Genomic DNA, 22,895 nt, shown 5'->3' on the forward strand with positions numbered 1-22,895 from the left:
GGTTTAATATATGTATATGTAGATATACGCGGCCGCGCGCGTGGACGTGAGAGCTCGCGCGTGCGTGTGTTTGCGGTTGCATGCATAGTTGCGAGAGCGGTTGCGCGAGGGGAGGACGAGGGGAAATTGTCATTCGGCGGAATTGCAATTTCTCGCTGACGCGTGCTGTGCAACCTCTCGCGCGACGACTAAAAGCGAACTAATGATGCGCACTAGACTTAATGCCTTGTGTTCCTGTTCTCATTTTTCTGAAAGGTGCGAGCTGTCTGCGGGAGGTCAGCCTAGAGATGGTTCCGGAAGTGGTGCAACGTGGCGACAAGGTGATTCTGCGGTGCCATTATGATCTGGAGAATGCGCCACTCTACTCCCTCAAGTGGTACCGGGGCAAGCACGAGTTCTACCGATTCTCGCCCACCGAGGAACCATCCACCAAAGTCTTCAACATTTCTGGGATTAATGTCGACGTAAGTGACTGAACGAGATCTTTGATAACGTTTTACATTTATTTAGAATGAATTCTCGTATTGCTGACGTATTTTTAAGCAGGCTGTAATCAATAATAGAATTTATAATAGTATATATATTATATACCTATTTTTTTAATACAATTTTATATTAAAAAATAACGTACAAAGAGAACAATTTAATTTGTCACATACGTATAGGTATATTATTATTTTCTCGAGACAAATATGAAGTATAAAATTGTAGGTATATATACGTATAAACAAACGCATGAGTACTTTTAGATTAACATTTTTAAAGTATTTTTAAGTAACACATTTTCGTCAAAGTTTTTGCATAATAACATTGATTACAAAGAATTAATTTTTTTTATATAGTTTTCGAAAGTTTAAAATTTGTTAGTCTACAATAAATTTGTATTTATTTATATTTCTCTTAATATATTTCATAATTCGTACAAGAATGGTTAATAAAAACTGCAAGAAAATTTTTTCAATTGAGGATATGAATAGAATTCATTAACGTGAAAATTTTAATAACATGAACGATGTTATGAATTCCAAATGGCAAATATATTTGGCGTTTAATAAACTTTATAATAAAATATAAAATGAGCCATTTCTGGTACCTACAGATAATATATTGGTATACAATTATCAAAATGTAAATTGAAAGTGGATCGATAAACAGTAATTTCACATATACATAGAAAATGTGATAAAATAAAATAATGTAATCCAAATATATAGATATGTAATGTGCGGGAGAATATTTGATGGGTATAAATATATCCATATGATATATTTGTAATGTCTATAATATAAATAATTAAATGTGCTTGAATATTTTTTTACTTATTTGTTCTTTTTTATACCATAGAAATATTTTCATTTTTTGCTTCCTCATAGAGGAAGCTTTGTTTTCGTGAATTCCGTATATGAACCTTCAATTGTGTATAAAGTTGGGTCTAGTCAACTAAATTTAAATTAATTATATATGAAATAGGGGTAGAAAAAATCAACAAAGAGATTGGTTTTTGAGTTTTTTCTGCCAATATGTTCAGATTGTTTTATTTTCTTGTCAATTAGTTTTACTAATTAGACATATTAAATAACATCATACCTTTTGTTTAATGATATTCCACATATTGCAAATATTCCATGATTGAGGGATGACTTTTGTCGAGCGTATTTTATTCTTGGCTTAAGATACTAAATCTACTATAAATCTATTGATAAGAAAATGTAAAAGGATTTAAGAAAAACAATCGTGTTCTAATATATTCAGTATCAGCCCCACTCTTTTTGTGTCCACATTGATAAATCATATTAATCTTCTTCTCTTTTTTTTCCCTTTTTTTCTCAACATCTGCTATAATCCTATCTTTTTAAAACATTATTGTGAATATGCGCATCGTTAAAAAAAAAGGATGCGCCCGAGATCTTAACGACCGGCCACGGATCACTGACTGGGGGAGTGGGAGGGAGGGAGGGTGGGACATTTGTTAATTGGAACACTTTTACATGTGCCTCAACGAGTCTGCGAAACTGCGGCTATCTTTTTCAGGTCGAGCCACGCAAATCGGCGGGGGGTTAGCGAACAACGAAATATGCGGTTTTATCGGATCACCGTAACGCAAACCGCAGGTTGCCGGGTGGCGCCTCGTTAACAGCACCCTTGACCGCTGTAATCGCCGTAAAACAGTCGGGTCTACGGGTGCTTTTATCATCGCTCGAACATTTCCGTAGGCTGTTACACGCGTTGGGTGCGATGGTTTGCGGGATGGCGCGCGGCGACCGCCAATCCGGGGCTATGCCGCCTGCACGCGCGCTGCGCCAAAAACAAGCCCCCTCGGTACCGTTGTGTTCCGGTACAGCCGAATGAACGACCTGACAAACCGTGACAACGCGCCGCACGTTTCTCTGTTCCCGTTTACGTTTATCGTTTCGAAACAACGGTACACGCGCGGTCGGTTCTCCGGTGACGAACGGGAAGTAATGGCACCGCGCCGTGAGGGGTATAAAAGCTTCGATTTCGAAAAATACGTCCGCCCCGTTCCCCCCCCCCATCCTCCGTTTGTTTTCCCCAGAGGGAAAACTGCGAAAAAAATTGTTTTATTACTTGGCTTGTTCGGACTGCAGATATTTGATTTGCTATGTGCATATCCCGGTCGGATATCTATATCGGAAATACGTTTGGCAGTATTTTGATGCGTTACCTTTACGTGGTTTGTTAATATCGCAATACTCTAGCTGTTACACCGGATATGTTTTATTTAATAGACCCTTTATATTGGGGAATGAATCGTTAGCACGCTCGCGGCGACACGTGTCCGGAGGGGGTTGGAAAAAATGATTTTCACTTCGTTGTTTTTCGCCGTGCTATTATTTCGCGTTTACGCGATTACGATAACGTGAATTATCGTGCGGTCTCTAATCAGCATGCGGAAACTTTTTGTATAACACATATTATTCTATATATATGCGAGTAAAGAACACACATACACAGCTATTGTTGGGATATTCTGCACGTATACGCGGAAATTCTACATTACGTATGTTGAAAGTGCTTGCTAAACGTCGAGTTGACCAAATTCGACTCAGCGTTTGTGGAGTCAAAGCGACGAAACATTTACGCGAGTCAACAAAGCGCCGCCGCTCAGGCAGGTGTTGCAACACAGGAATATTATGCGGTATGTTAAAAGCGCGCACATGATGAAGTATAAAGTTCAGTACTATACGCATATTATTATATTAACGTGCTTCGTCATGCGCGTTTCATTGCATCGGACTTAGTAAATTATTGGTATTTTGATTTTCTCTTATATTCACATTAAAAACAGCAAAATTTAGTTGACTATCTGAAATTTTGTCAAAGACAAAGCTAGCGAGTGGGCTAGCGAGCAAAAAGACCGACGTACGATCTGCGAGCGTTGACCTATAATATTATTCCACAATGCCGTGGCCCGAATTAAGTCGCGATAGTTCGTTCCCGGCCAATATCTATTTGCAATTCTCGACCAAACCAAGTATATTGACGCTCGTTCGGGAGGTATAGATATCATGCTTTCAGCATATTGACACCGTCGTAACCATTCTAGTAGGAATTCAAACAAAGTATCGGACAAGTAACGATCCATAAAAAAGGCAATCTATCGCAATCGGCATGTTACCGCATGATCGAATTCTTTAGGTATAAAAGAAGCCGCAAATAATATGACTTTGTGTCAAATACGTGTCCTTTAAAATTACGAATTGGTGATCGTTAAAATAGTGATCGCAAGTAAATTATTATTAGCTCCGGGAAATAACGGATTTAGTTTTATAACAATTGTACTTGTATATATATTTTGGAGAAACGCTTCTATATAATTTTACAGAGACAAAAGAAGATAGAAAGAAGAGATCTGCTGATAAATAATTACTTTCCATGATCCATCCAATTACTATCCATGATATTTCTCTTACATTCGATACATTCGATATCTTGATTGAATAATTTTGACGCTTCATTAATTTTTCATGCATATGACGGATTGCTGGCGCTTGTCCGACAGAATTGATGTTTCGCGCGAGGTTGTTATCCTGTACATTAGTAGTCTGCGAATGATCGATTCATATACGCCACAAATATTGGATATCTCGCGCGAGAGTATCAGTGTCATCGCCAGTCGGGAGGAGAACGACAAGACGCTACACGTCGGAGATTATTCCCTAGGTGGCGTCGAGTGAGAGTGCTATGCTTTCATATTTATTCCTCCCGTGCGGTGTGCCGGGCTTTTGTCCTTGCTTCTGTAAAGTCAGCCGGGGACTCCGCGCCCTTGTCGACGTAAATCAACGAGAGAGCGAGAGCAGAGAGAGAGAGAGAGAGCGCCTTTCACGCTATTTCTCGTTATTCGTCAAAGAACTTGCAATTCACCCTTTTTCTCGCCCCGGTCACCGGCCCATCTCCGCTTGTGCTTCTTCCTCTTTCATTATATAAGCACGGCTAATTATGCGCATGCTTCGTTTTGCTTATTCCGATTAAACCTTTTTTTATAACTTGGCTCCTATCGCCATCGCGAAGTCGCTTCATCTCTACTTTTGTTACCAGCTTGGCTTTCCGGAGCCACTTTAGTCGAGTGGCGGATAATTTCCTGATAAGGTGATTGTTCTCTCAAGTGGACCAGGCATCCTTCAACGCAATGAGAGCTATATAGGATATTCATGGAATATTTGCCGGAACAAAGAACACTGCATCTTTTCAAAAGTTTTAACTTTATGTTTATGAGAAATCTAAAAAAGTAGTCATTACCAATGAGTATTTTTTTATATATTTAATCTTTACATATTTAATATTAAATTTAAAAAATTATCAATATATATATATATATATGTATATATATATAATATAATGTGTAATACAAAATGTGTTACGAACTAATAAAATCGCTAGCGTCAAGTCTACGTTTATTAATACGATTATAGTAATTATACAAAGCTATCGAATCACGACACGCGAATATATCTAATCTCTTCAACATGTGTAACGTCTTTCAACAAATGAGATTATATCGAATTACGTTACTCGCATGTAAATGACTTCGCCGCGGCATAATAAGCTAGGCCGCCGCACTTGATACGCAGGTATACTTACATTCGCTCTGTACATCTTATGCGGTCGTGTGTTTCAGTCCGACAACTCGAACGAGAGCCAAGTAACGCTTCGCAATGTCGACTTCGGCCTCTCGGGTACATTCATCTGCGAAGTTACGGCAGACGCGCCGACCTTCTCCACGGCCTCCGTCTCGAAGAATCTCACCGTAGTATGTAAGTACATATGCCCTACGGTATTATCCGGTATCACGAAACTCCGTACATGTACAAGGCAGACTGCCGCATTGCACTCTTCCGTTATCTAGAGGACCGTGGCTTTACGCATGAGCGAATTAGGCGAGAGCTTCAAAAGTCTGAAGTTTTATTTTTGTTATATACTATATTCAAGCGTACCAGAGGAACTGGTGCTTAATTGTAACGGTTCCAACATTCTCGCGATATTTTTGAGTGAGTATGTATGCGGAGGTACAAAATTAAATTTTTAATAGAAATTGACTAATTTGTTTTACAAAATATTAAGATATGGCTTTGTGATATGAACAATTAAAAATTACACAATTTTTCCGCGTCTTGTAAAATGTTTTCAAACTTTTAAATTTATAAGTCTATTTGTATACCTATATATGCTTTTGCACAAAACTGAGAGAGCGGTAATATTTTCATCTCAATTGAGTAAGCTAAGAAGCAGTATAATGTTCCAGTTTCTATGTGAATATGATAATTTTATAAAATTACGGGCGATACGTAATTAGAGTTGACGTAAATGCTTCCATATATATTCTTTCGCGTATTTTGTGAAAATTTCTTCTGAGAGCAATTAACCCATAGAAATGCTCTGTTTATTCAGTTGTATTAACCCTTATAAGTGCGTCAGCTTTGCATATATGCAAAGCAACTTTTCGATAGTCCGTGCACCCTTCCTTATAAACTTTGAACTGAAAACGCGATTTTGCACATCTGTAAAGGGTCTTTGTAGGTGAGAAAGCCTAGAAGGTCCTTTCCATCTATAAAGGATTCAGGTTAATAAAGAAGAATTTTAGCAGTCATTATTTATTTAAAAACTTCTCAGAATACACACACACACACACTATAAAAAAATTGCACATTTAAGGGTTAAAAACGAAGTTTTGTCCCGTTTTTTGTATACAGTTGCTTTTTTCTCGAATGAAATAAAATAAATGAGAAAATAGTTATAGTATTTTTCATGATATAATTCCTAACTTTTTAAATTTCAACAAATAATTACTATCGTTTATTTTTATCTCTTATAAATTGAAATATGTTGAATTTTTAGAGAATTTTATTTCTCTTATTGTGAAACCTTCTATTGTTTGAGTCGGTATATGTTTGATACATTTATATATGTAAAATAAGTATTGCAAAATCAATTTTTAAAATCTTAGTGTGCTACGTTTTTATTTGTAGTTCTCTGATTTCAGTATAGTTTTATTTGAAAAACAGTAATACGATAAACATTTTTTTTAAGTTTTTATAACGAAAAACGGTAATACGATATATGCTTTTTTAAATTGTGTATACAATAACAATATTGTTAAATTGTTAATGTTAAAGAAAATTCAATTTAATATATACACAATATTATATCGAGCAGTGAAATCACGCAGCGACATTATTTGGGCTAATTTTTCTGTCACAATAATTTATATTTGACGTTGCAACGTCGTAAGTTGAAGTACTCAAAGAGATATGCATATATCCCTACAATACAGCTGGCAATGAAAGTTCCCTCGTTATCGTTATATTAACTCTGTCGCGTTTGATCCGTCTATTCTATTGAATCTGATCCGTGTGTCGGCCTCTTTGTCGCTAGACAAAGAAAGAATTGATATCAGTTTAGTCGTTCAATGCAATATATATTTGGCCAAACAGTATCTCATTCTGATCTGCATATATTGTATGTATGGGAATTCGTGATTTTTTTGTAGAATTATAAATAATGATATCTAAATCTAAAATTAGTTAAGAAAATGATATTACAATATTTATTTATATATGGTTATAAATTTGTTATACATTTCAAAAATTCGAATTTAAGACAGTATGATGAATTATAGTTGGCGAAATTCCATTTCGGACAGTCATATATGATGCGCAGAATTAGAAGTTTTGTCGTTCATTAAGGAAATTAGTTTATCATTGCGTCATCAGCAGGGATGTAATTTATCGAAATTTAAAAGTTAAACTCGCGCGTAATTAAAAGTATGTGTCGCTTTGCATTCCATTGATAATCGTGTCGCAAACTCATCAAGTGAATTCCAAATCATTCATTTAATAACTTATAAGTGACGGATTTTATAACGCATATTAATCAAGTTGTTTACCATACAGTGTGTAAATATTGCATATTAAAATATGACGTTATAAAAATATAATTATACGCGTTAGCTATTTATAAAATCACTTATATTAAAAGTAAACGTGCGCTATTTTGGTCCGATAAACAACCGATATCGATAAAAAGAAAGCGGTAAGAACCTAAGAGTTAAGTGTATAATAAATTTGATACATATTTAATCTAATTTATTCTTCATATATTTCAATTATTCAAATATTCAAATATTTGGTAATATTTTATTTATATTCACAAGTTGAACATTTTGAATGGTATGATACATGTATAACGATGGAGTTTTCTCAAGATTCATTACATGAAATACAAAATTATCTTAAAAATTTCTTAAACGTCTCACATACATACATATATTATATATTACGGACAGCGAATTTTGAAAAAGCAATGTTTGCTTTTAAATACTTAATTTTTTTATTTTCTTTACTTTCAATGATTAATCTTATTTTGAAATTGTATTTTTCAATTTGTCTTATTAGTTGAGAGAATCCAGTCACTAGAATAACACACGGAGAGAATTTTCTCTTAAAATTTACTCTGAAATTATGGTAGTTGTGGGACAGCATGTACTACCAAGAATTTTATGCGAGCTATTCTGATTAATTTTCACCATAATAAAAAATATTAATATCTGTTACATTGAAATATAAAAATGATTAATTTTACTAAAACATATCTACGAAATTTCAATAACTTTTCAAAATTTACCAATCTGCTTGGTAATTTTTATCACGTTGTTTGTAAAATGTCTTTTGTATATTTTTAAAATTCCTTGGTTGCCAAGTTGTCCCAAGTTTGTAGTGAATTTAAGGGTAAAATATAACAAAAAATTCTCTTCGTGCACCGATTAGATTTACGAACATCTGTGGAAATTCTCACTTTGGTGTTTGCGATATTGGATTTAAGGACTTGCGATTTATTCAAAGATGAGCGACCGCGAGATAGTATTATAATTTCGCCATATATCTGTCCGCTGAGCTCTTTAAATCTTTCTGCTATAAGTTACCAGCATTGTCGGGACTACCAGATGCTTTCTACAAAATCCTCTCCTTCCTGTAAACTTGCAAAAATCGAAGATTTTCACGATGCGATGTAGCATTAGGGAACGCGCAAATTGTACGTCGCGGAGAGACGCATTTTGCAAGGCAAAAATCGAGACTCTCGAAGCACAGTTGAAAAACTTTCGCACTCGTATGTTTGCACAGTTGCATCCTTTATACTACGCATAAAGCTCGCAATGCACGGAACGTATTCTCTTGTTAGACTTTTTGTATACACTGCTGCGCGTGTTACACTCTATTTGCTGTGGCACTGCTTTGCGCTTGTTACAAATTGTTACATAACAGAACATTATTACAGAAATGGCAAAGTCGAAATATACAGAGATACAGATTTCTCAGAACTTTTAATTTGTTATTATAATTTAATTAGTGAACCATTTACAATATATTGTTAATTGAGAAAGTGTTCTGTTTTATATAATATTTATACTATTACCTCTATAGGGATCGGTCTTAAATGGAAGTGCGTAAAGTTATTTACAAGTTAAATATTATTACTTAAATTTCTTCCTTTTTAGAAGTATTCAATGTCAATGTTTTAATATAATAATTATCCTTTTTTTTAAATAAAAATATAAATGGTGAAAATCGTAAAAGGGATTTTCTATGATATACAAAGATTGTATGAACAATCAAAACGGCGATAATAATCATATGACTTACTTTTATGCAGCCTGAAATCATTAGATATATTTCTTGTACCGTATTGGTATCTTCTATTCTTATTAAATTATTTATTATGAAGTGAACCCTTTTGAACATAATTTCCTTTATGTACATAAAAGTATAGTTGCAAATATTTGCAAGTCTTTCTTGTATAGCTTCATCTTTCCACATTTATTTTATCAAAATTTAAAAATAGCTGTGTTCTTTTTGCGCCTGCATTCTGCTTCGGTTAGCGGAAAATGATTCTATATTTTTATTATATTCAAGAATTTTATATTTCCCTACGCGCTGCATACTTTTTTATTTTCTCCAGCTAGCAGGTTTAATAAACGTGGCATACGCAATTTTAGCTTTTTCACGCTGTAACGAGGCTATATGTTAATTAGAAAACAGTTATTGTTTGTAAAAGGGTTTTGTTTGGTTCAATATTGCTATATATTTTATGCGCGCGTGTATCATCATACTCTGCAGGTTGTATTATACTTGAAATTTATTTGCTTTCCGGAAAACAATTTAAATATACAGATGATATGACTTTTTACATTTATGGGTAACAATTTCGCCAGTATTTTTCCGCGAATATTATGCGATGAATTCGAGGGATAAAATAGACGTATTTTTTTCTTATCACGGCTGGGCATGCTAGAGGAATTCAGGCGTAAAGTTATTTGAATAGAATTTATATGTCGAAATTACGAAACTATTCTTGGAATATATATTTTCTGCTTCGGAAGGAGAAGAATTTATCTCGCAATTCTATATATCGAAAGGATTCAATGAACGGTCTGTAACGTCTTTAAAGTGCGACGGTATACGATTCTACTGCGTATAGGATGCTGGAAAAATGCTTAATATCAGAAATGCTATACTTTCTCTCCGTCTCTCTTGCATCTTTTGCCCATAATGGAAGCAGAATGCTGAGTTCGGCAGATATATTTCACGTTCTGTAATAATACATCAATTGCGCACAATGCGCGTTGAAATTAAGAATAATTTGCATTGCGTAACGTGCTCGATAAATGCAATCGTGTCATATGATTTAGTTATTTATGCGTATAACACTTGTGTAAATTTGAATTAGTACGAGTATAACATTATGGCACTGTCCCTTGATAGAGTGGTATATAGCAATAGCAAAGTCGCATAAACTCGTGAACGGTATATTACTGAATTACCTAACTATACGCGAGCATTGTACCGTAAGTGTACACAACATCGTGAGTAATACGGTGCGCACTCCATCACTTCATTATTTTATGTCCGAGCTATGCTATTTCTAGAAAGCATTCCATCAGAAAGAAATTTCTCCGGAAACCTCGTTAGAAATGAAACGTTGGATTCTTTGAAATTACATATAACGCTGTCAGGCGAAGCAATTTAGACATTTTTTTTGTAATCGCGTTACGTGATAGATGTATAGATTGTTTCGGACATCGTGTCTTTCGTTTGAGTTTCTTCTAATATTTATTTAATTTGTAACGAATCTCACAAATCAATGTTTTTCTAACAGTTAAGAAAGCAATATTTCTCACATAATTTCTGAATTCTTAAGACTTTAATATCTTGGCAATTAAGTTTGCAAGCTAAACTTCTGCTAACAGTAAAATTTACTTGAAATTAATCTCGGAACAAGAATATCTTTGTAAACTTAATTCTCTAAACATTTTTCATTGTCAATGCTAAACATTGTTTTACGAGTCAAATTGATACATCTTTAGGAAATTATTGTAGTATATAAACTACAAAACTAGATGAATTTATGTCACATATATTTATGCTTATTCTAATTTATGTAAATTAATTTTGACATGTATAAATTACTGAATGTATAATTATTGCGTAATTAACATTACTCATGTTGAAACACATGTTGTGTCATACAAAAGTTATGATTATTATTGATATTTACTCTCTAGTTGTGACTGTATGATTATAGTCGTTGGTGCGTTTATGCGCTTGTAACTTTCACGAGTATTTCAAAGCAGTAAATATTTGAGATTGCAATCAGTTTTAGGAGCTAAATTTCTGCTCGTTAAATTTGAACAATTAATCCTTCGACATCAGATGGTTTAAATATCAGCGTTGATGGAAATTAAAATTCGTAAGAAAATCAAATTTATGTAGAAAATAATCGATTTCAGATTTGTCACACAACAAATACACAATTAAAAAAGATGGCAGAAATATATATAGTATTATTACAGTAGATAAATTTGAAACTTGTTTTGTTTTACATAGTTTTATAGAATGCTTTAAAGATAACAGACTAATTTTTATTGAGTTTTTTTTAGTCAATTTGGATTTTTTTTTACAATAAAAATATAATATGATTTATTATTTCTTAATCATTTATTTATGACGACAATATTTCTCAGTAATACGAAATGCTACGTAAGATGTACCGTAAAACGTAATATTCCACTTAACGCAAAATCGCAACGCTTTTGGAAAATCTTGCATAATTTCATTTTATACAAGGTGAGGTTGCTTATCAAGAAAATTGCGCATGTATGTTAATAACGAAATTTCTACGTATTCGCGCTCTTACGCTCTAATATTCTCATGAATGTAAAATAGAGTCAGACCTTAATATAACGCTCGAGAATAGTGAACACTATATCGAAATCGCTTGTAATTCTGCTTAAGCACGTTCCTCTCAATGCACCGACAAATGCATGATTGAATCGTCTCACACAAATTCTCACCTCTGAATTTTTATTCAGTTTTGTTTTCTCGCAAATTTTCAAGATATTTTTTCCACGTAGAAACGCGTTAAAATACGTTATTGTTGAAAAATGTTTGACTGTACTTCGTGTATAGAAATTCTATAGCAGTTCTTTTATCATAACGTCGAATAAAATATCCATTAGGAATTTACGTTGTTACAACATTACGTTATCCAGCGCATAATACTTTTATTGGAAACGCTTAATTAAATTTTCTCTCTTTCAATAACGGTTTTTGTAAAATATAAGATTTATTAATTTTTTTATTTTACATAATGTGCAATATTAAGTAGATTAATTTGTTATATTTATAATTAAACAGCAAATGATATTTACTGCTGAAATTGTTTTAAATGTAAAATATTTCTATATCTTTTATTTTCCAAATTTAAAACAATTTCAGCAGTAAATATTATTTACTGTTTAATTGAAACGTTACATATAGATCGAAGTTTTATAACATGATCTAATTTACACTGTGTTAATGTTCATCTTTCTTGCAATATTAATTAGTTGGTACATGTAAAAGGTATTTTTAAATAATATCAAAGCAAGAGTTTTTTACGCCAATTAACTGTTTTACCGAGGTACTATCGTCATTTTAATTGAAGATATGCGTCACGTTTAATTGGCACAGTCTTTTCATTTATACGGGAACATATGGGACGGTAGTCATCAAAAATTTCTATATGTGGTAGTATATATGTCATTCTAACTTTGAAATTGACTTCCGATAAGCGGAGAACAAGATTGATGATCCGAATGATGCGCGATGGCTGTCGAAATTTCTGGCAACCGTTGGCCATTTTAATCTACAAAATTCAAGGATCAGTCATATCATCCAATATCCCAGCCATCAAACGCAGGCGAATGCATTTATACAAAATGTTTTGAAAATGTTTCGCAGTGATAGCAAATAAAAACTTTTGTAAATATATTAATTTCGAATAACACTTATTCACAATAATTTGTGAATGAAACAATTCAGTGCATCCTTTTGTGAAGGGATGACCGTTCTAAATTAGTCTAATACTTTAAAATTTAGACTATTTGCAGATAATCTGTTTTTATATTCCGAAGCAAGGATAGAGAGGTTCTTATTTTTCGTCATCTTTATATCAAATATTTACGGCAATAACGCTTTATTGATTTACTGTAATTAATTGGTTAAAAACGAAACTACGTTATATGAATTTTATTTATATATAAATGTCCTCTTGGAAAAATCTCCTTTTTTCATTTTATAACTATTGCCAGCCATTCTTATCTTTTCTTTTTAGTAGGGTAAAGATACTTCGAATTTTATTTTTGCTCCGTCTATTCCCGGTGCTTCTCTGTCAAATATTTAAAGGTTTCTTCTTTTTCATTGAGTTGCTGTAAATGTATCACATCTATTTTTCAGCAGACAGAGTCTTCGTAAAAAACTTGCTTCCATTGTTTTATTTTTACTCTTTATTTTAATTGTGATACTGTCTAGACTCTAGCTACATTTAGTCCGATCAATATATTTTCCTATATATTTTTTTCATCTAAGACGATTACCGAATTTTCGTGCGATAGACACTTGGAAAGAATATTCAATGCGATGGTAGTGATCCGCGAAGAATCCATTTTTACCATAAAATCTTCCATCGATCACGATGGTGTCCGCAATTCGTTACGATTGGCAGAGACATAATATCTGCGGATCATCTTCTTTATTGGCGGCATTCGAATCCAGGCAGAGAATCTCTGGCAAAGTAGAACTATCTGCAGCTCGGACAGGATAAGCATTTCATATTTTACGATAGCATCGCAAGATGCTCATATAGAGTAAACGAATCTTGTCCCGCAATGCAGTTTTCACGTTCTTAAAGGAAAATTGTATTCGCACTTGAATTTTTCTGAACGTTACCTCCCTTCGTTGATATCGATTTTCTCGTGTCATAACGGCAGCCTAGCATAACGTGTTAGAATTTGTACCGCGGATAGAAGCGCAGTAATAAATCGATATAAAAAAACTTAATCGAAAATTTTTTTTAAATAGGACAAGGAAAACTCAGCACAAAATAGATAGACTTCTTTTATGTCACAGTAAAAGTTTCATCACGTAATTCTGCGATATCTGACAGTCGCGCGTTATTTTTTTTCTTTTACTCTTCATTCTGTTATACTTTTTTAATGAAAGTTCAAGGAAAAGTACAAGTCATAATTATGAATTTTTTACAACAATAGACAGTAATAAAGCTTTCGTTAATAAGAAGAAAATAAAGTTGAAAATTTCTCGCGCACGATAATATGCTACGTCATGTAATTTTCGTTATATCATAATTCATCAGGAATACTTAATATTTATATTTGAATAACGATTTAATTTACTACGAAACAAAGGGAGTTCCGAGTTCTACATTGTACTTTTTCTGAATATCTCAAATTTTCTATATATTTAGCGTTTCTATTTAAGCGTTTTTTTTTCCTCGTATACAATAAGGTCTGATATTAAATATCAGCCATTCATGAATTCCCGTTCGCATTGCGCGAGGAGAATAGCGATTGTTTCGATATCTTTATCATGCTTCTTTATCGATTTTTGCACCTTGCTCGATACTATTCATTGACGGGACGTGGCAACGTAACCGAGATATTAATCGTTCTATCGTTTTACGAGTCGTCGGTTTATCGTCGCCTCGAGCTGATCTTAGGAGACTTCACGGTTATTCCTTTCACTTGACTTACCAGCAATAGCTTCCGGTTTCATCTCAAGTATGTTGGCTTTGTGTGTGCTTCGCTGTATAAAGCACACATATACGAAGCCCGTATAGTTAAGAATGTGAGAAAAATCCAAGTTGAGAGGATACTATAACGCGTTATCGAAGTGAATCGATTGAGAATCTCAAAAAACATTTTTTATATTTATCATAATATATTATTATTAGAATAAAGAGACGACGGCGCTGAAAGTCATTAAGATATTGGAGCCAAGTATTAGAACAACGTCTAACAAATTCTCGATTCAGCATAATGAATGAATTGACGTCCCGGTTTTTTATAGCATTACGATTTTGTTAATACCGTCAAATTTTTTTATTAAATAATTTTAACTCTATAAATATATGACACGCGAGAGATATTTGCAGATTTCAGGTATGCATGTTTAATTTTCTCGCTTTAATGAGTCCAGTTTATTTATTACAGGTATTATTGATAAATTTTTATTAATATAAAAACATGTAATACTGAAATCGTTTGATTCGAATTTCTAAATTATTCAGAGAATTAAATTATGTGTATTGTAATATGAGGTCGATGAATGTCTGACTAAATACGCCACATAATGTGATAATAAGCTCTTTTAATTTGGGCACAAGTTAGCTTGAATGTATTATATGAATTGCCAATCACTGATTAGCATATGGTGAAATGAACGGCGATGATTTTCCAGTAGCATTCCATGCTTGGAAATTATTCGAGGTCGACATATACATATTTTTTACTTCAAATTGGCATATTTTAATTAAATAAACGTAATTAAAATGATTTTTTAAATATAATCTATACGTATAATTTTTATTATAATTTTGCTGTCATTATGCATAATGAATGCATTCTATACATGTATAATGGGCAAGTGAAGATCTTTTCCGCGGTGTAAATACGTAAAAAACATTTGTAGATTTTTTTTTTCTAAGTGAAGCATGCAGCGAACATTTAATATTTTCAGACGCTCTGGACCTTTTGATAGCTCAGTGATAAAGTTGAAGTGCTTTGTAAATTGACGATCGTCGATCCGTTTCCAGCGCGTCCAATTTCTCCAAAAAGTATTTGTACAACGAACGAAATTGAAATGTGTATGTAACATGCATTTGGACATTTATACGTATAAACATCAAATCGGCAATAAATTCAGATAACTGCTGTTGCGTTATACATTATTTAAGAATGATATTTATACATGTAACATGTAATTAAGTAGTATAGTGATGATTGCTTTTAAACAAAATTACATCAACAATTTTGATGATAATTATTTTTTTAATTGTTGAATTTGTAAGAGATTCTCGTTTTACATCCGAGGTACACGTGGAATTTTTTTTCTTTTTAAATTAGATTACTTCGGCGTGTTACGTTCGGCGTTTCCTGTTTCAAGTATCCATCACGACGATTAGTGAATTTCCAATACAAAATTTGCTTTATTACTTCACACAGGTCCGTTATCTGTGCGGCGGCAATAGCCGGTTCTATTCACGCGGACACTTCATTTTGCTGCAGAACAAACAAGCTTTTAATCACAGTTTCAGTTTGCAGCTATTGTCTTTGCAGTGCAATGCCCCGCGTTTACCCGATTCGCGCTAAACCAACGGCAAAATCAATATCCACGTAACGCGTTTAATATTTTTCCACACGGTTACGCGTTCGTAACTGCCTTCTGAGGATGGCGTCGCTGGGATTACGCAATACACGTACCCCATTGTACTTCGCGGAAGCGCATAAAGCTGGCGACATAACGGGGTCTCCTCATTGGCGCTTGAATATTGTATAAGTTTGGCGGCGAGCACGGGGAAACGGAGCGATTACGGCGCCCGCACCCCCCGCGTACCGCCGTGCCGCCCGTGCCGCCGTGCTCGAGTTTCGTCGACAATGACTATAAGAGAGACCCGCGAAATTATTATGTTTCAGTTCTGCCCCGTGAAGAGCCCGTTATCGTATCGGAACGCGATCGCTACGACCCGGGAGACATGTTGAGGGCAAATTGCAGCTTGCCACCCTCCAAGCCACCGGTTCACCTCTCATTCACGCTCAACAGCAGGCCGGTAAGTGATGCCTATCGACACGATTGTCGTATTATCGAATCACGGAGTGAGAGAATATGTGTTAGCGAGATTGGCTTCCGGCATTATACTCGCGGTTGTATATGGTACAATAGAATCGAATTTGACCTTTTCGAAGAGGAAAGCTACTGGAATAAATGACGGGGGAAATTTAAACGCGCACCGAGTTTCTTGAGAGAAAAATCTGTTGTCTTGGTTTATTTATTATCGAACGATTTATTCAACGTAACAATCAACTTGAAAGTGCATGTGATAACTTTTAACGATCAGTTTTGCTGCCTTAAATATCTATTACGTGGACGTTAATTCCATTTGTTTGACTCGATGGGAAATCAGCCAAGTGTAAAAACACGCAAACGTTGAAATGTACACGTTATAAAAATACTTGGAGTCGTTGTGAATTTCTTTTTTTTTTCTTTTTGTCAAACGGCCCACTTAACAGCTGCACCTCTTTTTTTTTAGCTTTATACCACTCAATCGGAATCCGCTTTTCTCACATCTTTTCGCTTGAAATGGGTCCTTTTATAAAAATTGTTAAATCGGAGACTATTTGCTTTTACCACCCTATGAAACTCGTAAGCCTCATTGAAGGTGCACAGGATTTCGATATCGATTTTCAATTTACGGAATGTATGTGTCTACATAGCTGCTATTATCATCGTCGCCAATGTTTATTGTAGTAGGAAACTCCTCTAACCGTTCGGAAAGGAGATCATTTCCGCACGTTACTATTTTCCCTTTATCGCCGAAATCACGCGCTCGAAATGGGTTCCATTTATTACCGGCTTTTAACTGATGTGCACGGGAATTTGCATAGTCCTACTACGAGGGCACATTTTAGAGCTCAATTTAGTCAGGAAATAATTCCGGCGCAAGAACGTTGAGGAATCCTGGCGTTCGAGCTTAACGGAGAGGCGCATTGACAGACATTAAAGAGATTAAGCAAACCCTTTGTCCCGCGAAAATGTACAGTAATATGCGTATCGTCTGTTTTGGCAATCCGAGTTCTTATACCGAGATTGAGGTTCTGTAGGGAATTAGAGCGCGGATGATTAAGCCTTACCCGAACGCCTCGCGTTGTCGTCTCCGAGGGTAAAAGGTTTCATCAAACGCGTCCACGGGATAAGGGAATTTGAATAATGCGGATAATCCGTGCAAATAAAGCCGCCAGGAGCACCGAACGAAATATACTAATAATTGCGATACGAGGAAAAATGTTGTCGAGTAAACTTTTGCCGAGCGAAACGCAGCGGCACGGGCACGGGCCTCCGGGCGATACATTACCCATCATAATCTCCGGGGATGACGTCGCGGGGATCTCATTAGCTGACACAGCTAAATGCAAAATGAAATTACGGTCCACGGCTTTGATCGTCCACGGAAATCCGAAATTCGCCATCGACTTCGATCGAGCAGCATTTCGCTGCTGACGCGTCTTAATTATCTCGCACTTTTAAACGATAGAAACATTTCTATTTCTGCTAGCGCATTTCACCTGGATTGTCATTACGCTTAAGTAAAAAGAAAAATAGAACTTTCGTCTTCTAACGTAATTGACTGACAGGGAGATGATTATCGTAGAATATTTTGCGATATCTGAATTATATAAATTTTCTTTTTATGGAATATTACTATAGGCAAATATTCAATAATTTGGAACAATCAATTCTCTGAAGATTGTTTTCTAACATTATTCCATAAAAATTTCTGATGCTGTTTACGCGTCATAATTATACGTCTAGATATAGGTTTATCTAACGTATTTACTTTGGTCGCTTTAATCGAGATAATCGAGATGATAGCAAATTGTAAATTTCTTTGCAAAATTGTAACGATATTATCTTCCCGGATGCACGGCGTGATAGTAAAAAGCCCCGAAAATACGAATCGTGGAAGAAATCAACCGTGGGTTTCATGGGATCTGGGAAATTAGTATTGCGTATATATATATATATATATATATATATATATATATATACACACACACATATAAGTGCGAGTAACGAAGGAACAGCGCCGACGAGGGCGGCGAGGGGGTAGTAACGAATTGCCCAGGTCAGGAACAACCGGGTCGGTCTGCTAGCTTCTTACGGCTAACGTCTTGTCGAGAAACTCGTCGAATTTGCAGGGAACGTTTCTGAGAGCGTGGAAGATATCTTGTCGCGGAAACAACGGTTTCTTACGGCCGGGGCGTTGCCAGTACAAGTTTATTCGCGCCGGAAAAAGTAGTTTGCCTCCAGGAAAAACTTTTAGGTAGTTGATCTCTTGCTGAAAAGATTTATTTTCCGATTTATTTGTCGACAATTTTTTTAATTGTTATTTTAATTATTATTACGATATAACTTCAATATTTATTAATATGTATTTACCATATTTATTACTAAATAAGTAATTGTGCAAATACGTAGCATCGCACATTCGGTTGTAGTTACGGTTGTAGTACGCGACAAATTGTTTTATTTTGCGCTTTAATAAATTTCTTGTTGAAAAAAGAACACTGCAAGTTTAATTCCGCAGAGCTCATTTTAGTTTTTTTTTTCAATTTCGTGGATAATTATATCTTGGATACATTAAAATTCATCGAATTTTAATATCACTTGACAGTAATTTTATGATTAAAGATTGAAGATATATCGCAGAACGCAAGAAAGTGTAATCATATAAAATAATTTTTGCTAATACATATTTAGAGTCAACTATAATTTTTTATTTTGTAATATTATTACATATATGATAAATATACATCAAATTGTTTATTAATTATTAATTATTATTATGATACATTATAATGATAGATAATACTCGCATATACATATATTTGCGACACACGATATGCGTATTTCCGATATCTAATGCGGACGTTGAAAATCACATTATCAGTAAAATATCTCGGTATGTATATGTAATAAAATGACAACAAGACACTTCCTGCCGATAAGTGCATTTTAAATTTTAGATGAATGAAAATAGAAAAGCGCGACTATAATTGATATGCTGTTATACTTATCAGTTTCTTGTTTTTATCACGATGTGACGCAAATATAGATATAACACACGCCAGAATATCTTTAATAATACGGAAATTGATAAATTACGTTTTCAATGACATGACATACCGCAAAAGAGACAAACGGTTTAACTCTGGCTTGTAATTACGAATATTTATCATTAAATATTTATTATTTTATCAAAGTAAAACACTGTAACATACTCGTATATCGTGTATAATAAATATTTTTTAACTGTACTGATTACTCGTATTTTCTGATAACTTCATCCCAATAATAGTTGGTGTTTACATTGTTGTACATTTCGCGGCTTGATATTCCCAAGGTTAATCTGCGCATACCGGCACGAATAAATTTTGCGCAACTGACGTGCGCTCTTACGCAGATACCAATATATGCTGTCGTTATCTTTTAATACCTTATAACCCGACATCGGCGCTAGATCATGCGTGATATATCGCTTATTCTATTGTACATTCGCAAAGTGCGCGTATGAGGCAACGAGAATGGAGTGTTATACTCACTCTTCGTCTTTTTCTAAGGGGGCAGTTAAAAAGAGAGGAAGAGTGAGTTTAACCGAAGGTTAAAGTTTACAGTTAACCGACTTTGGTAAAATTGGCTCTAAGAAACAAGAGATATAAAAAGCGCAAAAGAAGTACAAAGTGTACTCCTTGTCTATCTTTCATTGACATTAACGTACGATACCGATCAGGTTCTCACCACGTCATGTGATATGATACATTATATATGTATTTATATATATAATCACATATAGGTATATTGATTTTGAATTGGCCATATTTGAAAGGCGCATGTCAACCGCCTGTAATTATCAACATATTAATTTTTCATATTTTCCAGGAGTTTCACGAGATCAGATTTGGTTCTATTTCCCTTCTTTAGATTTTAATTATTTCGTTCAGATATTTCTACGATTATGAAAGAATTCTCTCTCCACGCATTATTTCCACATCTTTCTCTCTTTTTTTTACCCCTCGCATCATCCATACGAGATTTACACGACCGTAAAGAACAACCTATCGGAATATCATGTATTACTCGATAATATGGGCGGGATTTGTTATTTGAGTGAGATTTATTGTGGTTTTATGCGTCGCTCGACACGTATAACCGCGCTATCAAGCCTGGCAATGGCAAATTACGACGTCTATGAAATATCTGTTTGATGCTCCCCACTTTTTGCTTCCGTGATTTCGTTTTTAATGAATTTGTTGGATATTTTGCCGCGGAAAGATTATTTAATGTTCGGTCTTCCCGATTTTATTCTCCGTGCGGATCAGTGCTTCAGGTTTCAACTTGAAATTCGGATCTTATTTGACGTGTTAATTTGCGCTTTTACGTTTACAACTGAAGTGAAACGGTAAACATCGATGTTAAAACGAAATAGAAATGCGTTATGAAAACGAGTTGGGAAATCAAGTTTCAAGTAATATTTTGTTCTGAAATTGTACAGTTTGCAAATATTTAATTAGCACATGAAAAAATTTGCCAATTATTTGATAAATGCTTACGATTTTTAAGGGTCTTTAAAACTAACTTCTTTACAATTTGAAAATGTTATTTCCGACGTCAATTTAATCTTAATTTTTTGCATTATTTTATGTTTACACGATTAGAAATTTTTTAGTTAAATGGTGAAAGAATCGGCATCTTTCCAGGCTGTTTTCTTTTTTTAATTTTTCGAAATTTATACTACCCCAATTTATTCGATTATCGTGGAGCAGATGTAGTTTGTTTGAGTACCGCGGCGTATAATACGAACAATGTTTTTTTTGTTATTATATTTTTTGCACAACTCGGTTTTAGCCCCTTTCCCTTCCTCCTCCCCCAGTTAAGAGAAGTCGCGACTTTCTCGCGTCTTAACAGGAGCGTCGTCGCTGAACTTACTTCACCGCGATGAAACCGAGTTCGGGGTTACCTGTGCAAACAGAATCTTCGACATCATCTCCCGCTGCGCCCTTAATCAACTTATAAACCATGGTAACTTTTACCAATCAGAAACACATCCCGCGGGAAAGAGGATCGGGATCACAGCTGTGCCGGGAGGAGGAAAGAGGGGGTGGGGGAAAGGACAAAAACTTTATTGGATCGTAAGTCGTCACCTGAAGATAAGCGAACGCCGACCGTTGTCCGTGCACTTACGACTTCCCAGAATGACGGCGAGTATTTTCTTTCTCTTGCTCCGGAAGGACGGAAGCGCGATCGTGTTGTTTTTGTAATCTCGCGAGGTATCCGACAGATATTATAAAACAGGATGGGAAGAACCTTAAGGACACGTAGTAAAATAACCGCCGGTAGCGCCAATGAAAACATTATCTTAAACTGCTGGCGCGCGCTCGTTCCCTTTTTCTCTTCATCATCGCGACCGGATACACACTTAATGGTATATGCACAGAAGAATCGAAGGATTCTCGAGTTCTTGTCATTAAGCTTCCTTACGGTAAATAACAGCATATAGTTGAATGTTTTCCAAGAACTCGTACAGGAACATATGCAGACGATTGTTCGCGCGTTAGGCATGTCTCCGCCTTAACACCGCACATTTTGCTCTTTCGACTTGGTTGTTGGCCAAGGCGGCAGTACTTTTGCATAATACATTATTTGAATACAAGTCTGGCGCTGCGACGGGGAACGACGAAATTTAAAAAAGTAGCAATATCTTACTACAGCTTGATTTCTCCGCAAACTGTCGTCGACAACTTGAGTATTTTAAACCAAAACGTGAATTATGTATATTATACAAATGGCATTTTAATATGTACCTATATTTACCCTATTTGTATTTCTACAAATCTTTTCGTACATTAAAATTAATTGGACATACCTAATCAGTAAAAAACGAAAAATACACCTCGCCTATTTCTCTTAAAATTGACCGAAGGTATTCCTACCGATAACCGTACTGGCCCGAATTTCGCGCGACACCATTGAATTTACTGCATCATAAACCATAACTCCATGTATCGTCTGCAATTGCTGCACGATGCATCAAAAGCTTCGTTCAAAGTCGGCATTTTGTTACCATTTACCATTGTAACATCTGCGTCGGCATGGAATTACTACAGAGCTCTATGTGCGAACTGTCAAAAATCCGTATATCTTTGCCGTACAGAGATATTAAATGCCGCATTTTTATGGTTTTTAAAGAGTATCATATCCTCCTATAAATTAACT

At 34.9% G+C, this 22,895-nt stretch overlaps 1 protein-coding gene across 1 annotated transcript in view; it reads left to right on the forward strand.

The window, feature by feature from the left end:
- Positions 1–206: 206 nt before the first annotated feature.
- The window catches only part of LOC143903306 (uncharacterized), a 61,281-nt gene continuing 38,592 nt past the window's right edge, over positions 207–22,895 (forward strand). Inside the window, exons 1-3 of the mRNA XM_077416814.1 lie at positions 207–464; positions 5,138–5,273; positions 16,541–16,674. Of these exons, the coding sequence (XP_077272940.1) occupies positions 222–464; positions 5,138–5,273; positions 16,541–16,674 (513 nt within the window). The 5' untranslated portion in view covers positions 207–221. The remainder of the gene's footprint in view (positions 465–5,137; positions 5,274–16,540; positions 16,675–22,895) is intronic.

Source organism: Temnothorax americanus, unplaced genomic scaffold (genome assembly GCF_048541705.1).
Source record: "Temnothorax americanus isolate GAGA-0224 unplaced genomic scaffold, ASM4854170v1 Scaffold45, whole genome shotgun sequence".
Taxonomy (NCBI): domain Eukaryota; kingdom Metazoa; phylum Arthropoda; class Insecta; order Hymenoptera; family Formicidae; genus Temnothorax; species Temnothorax americanus.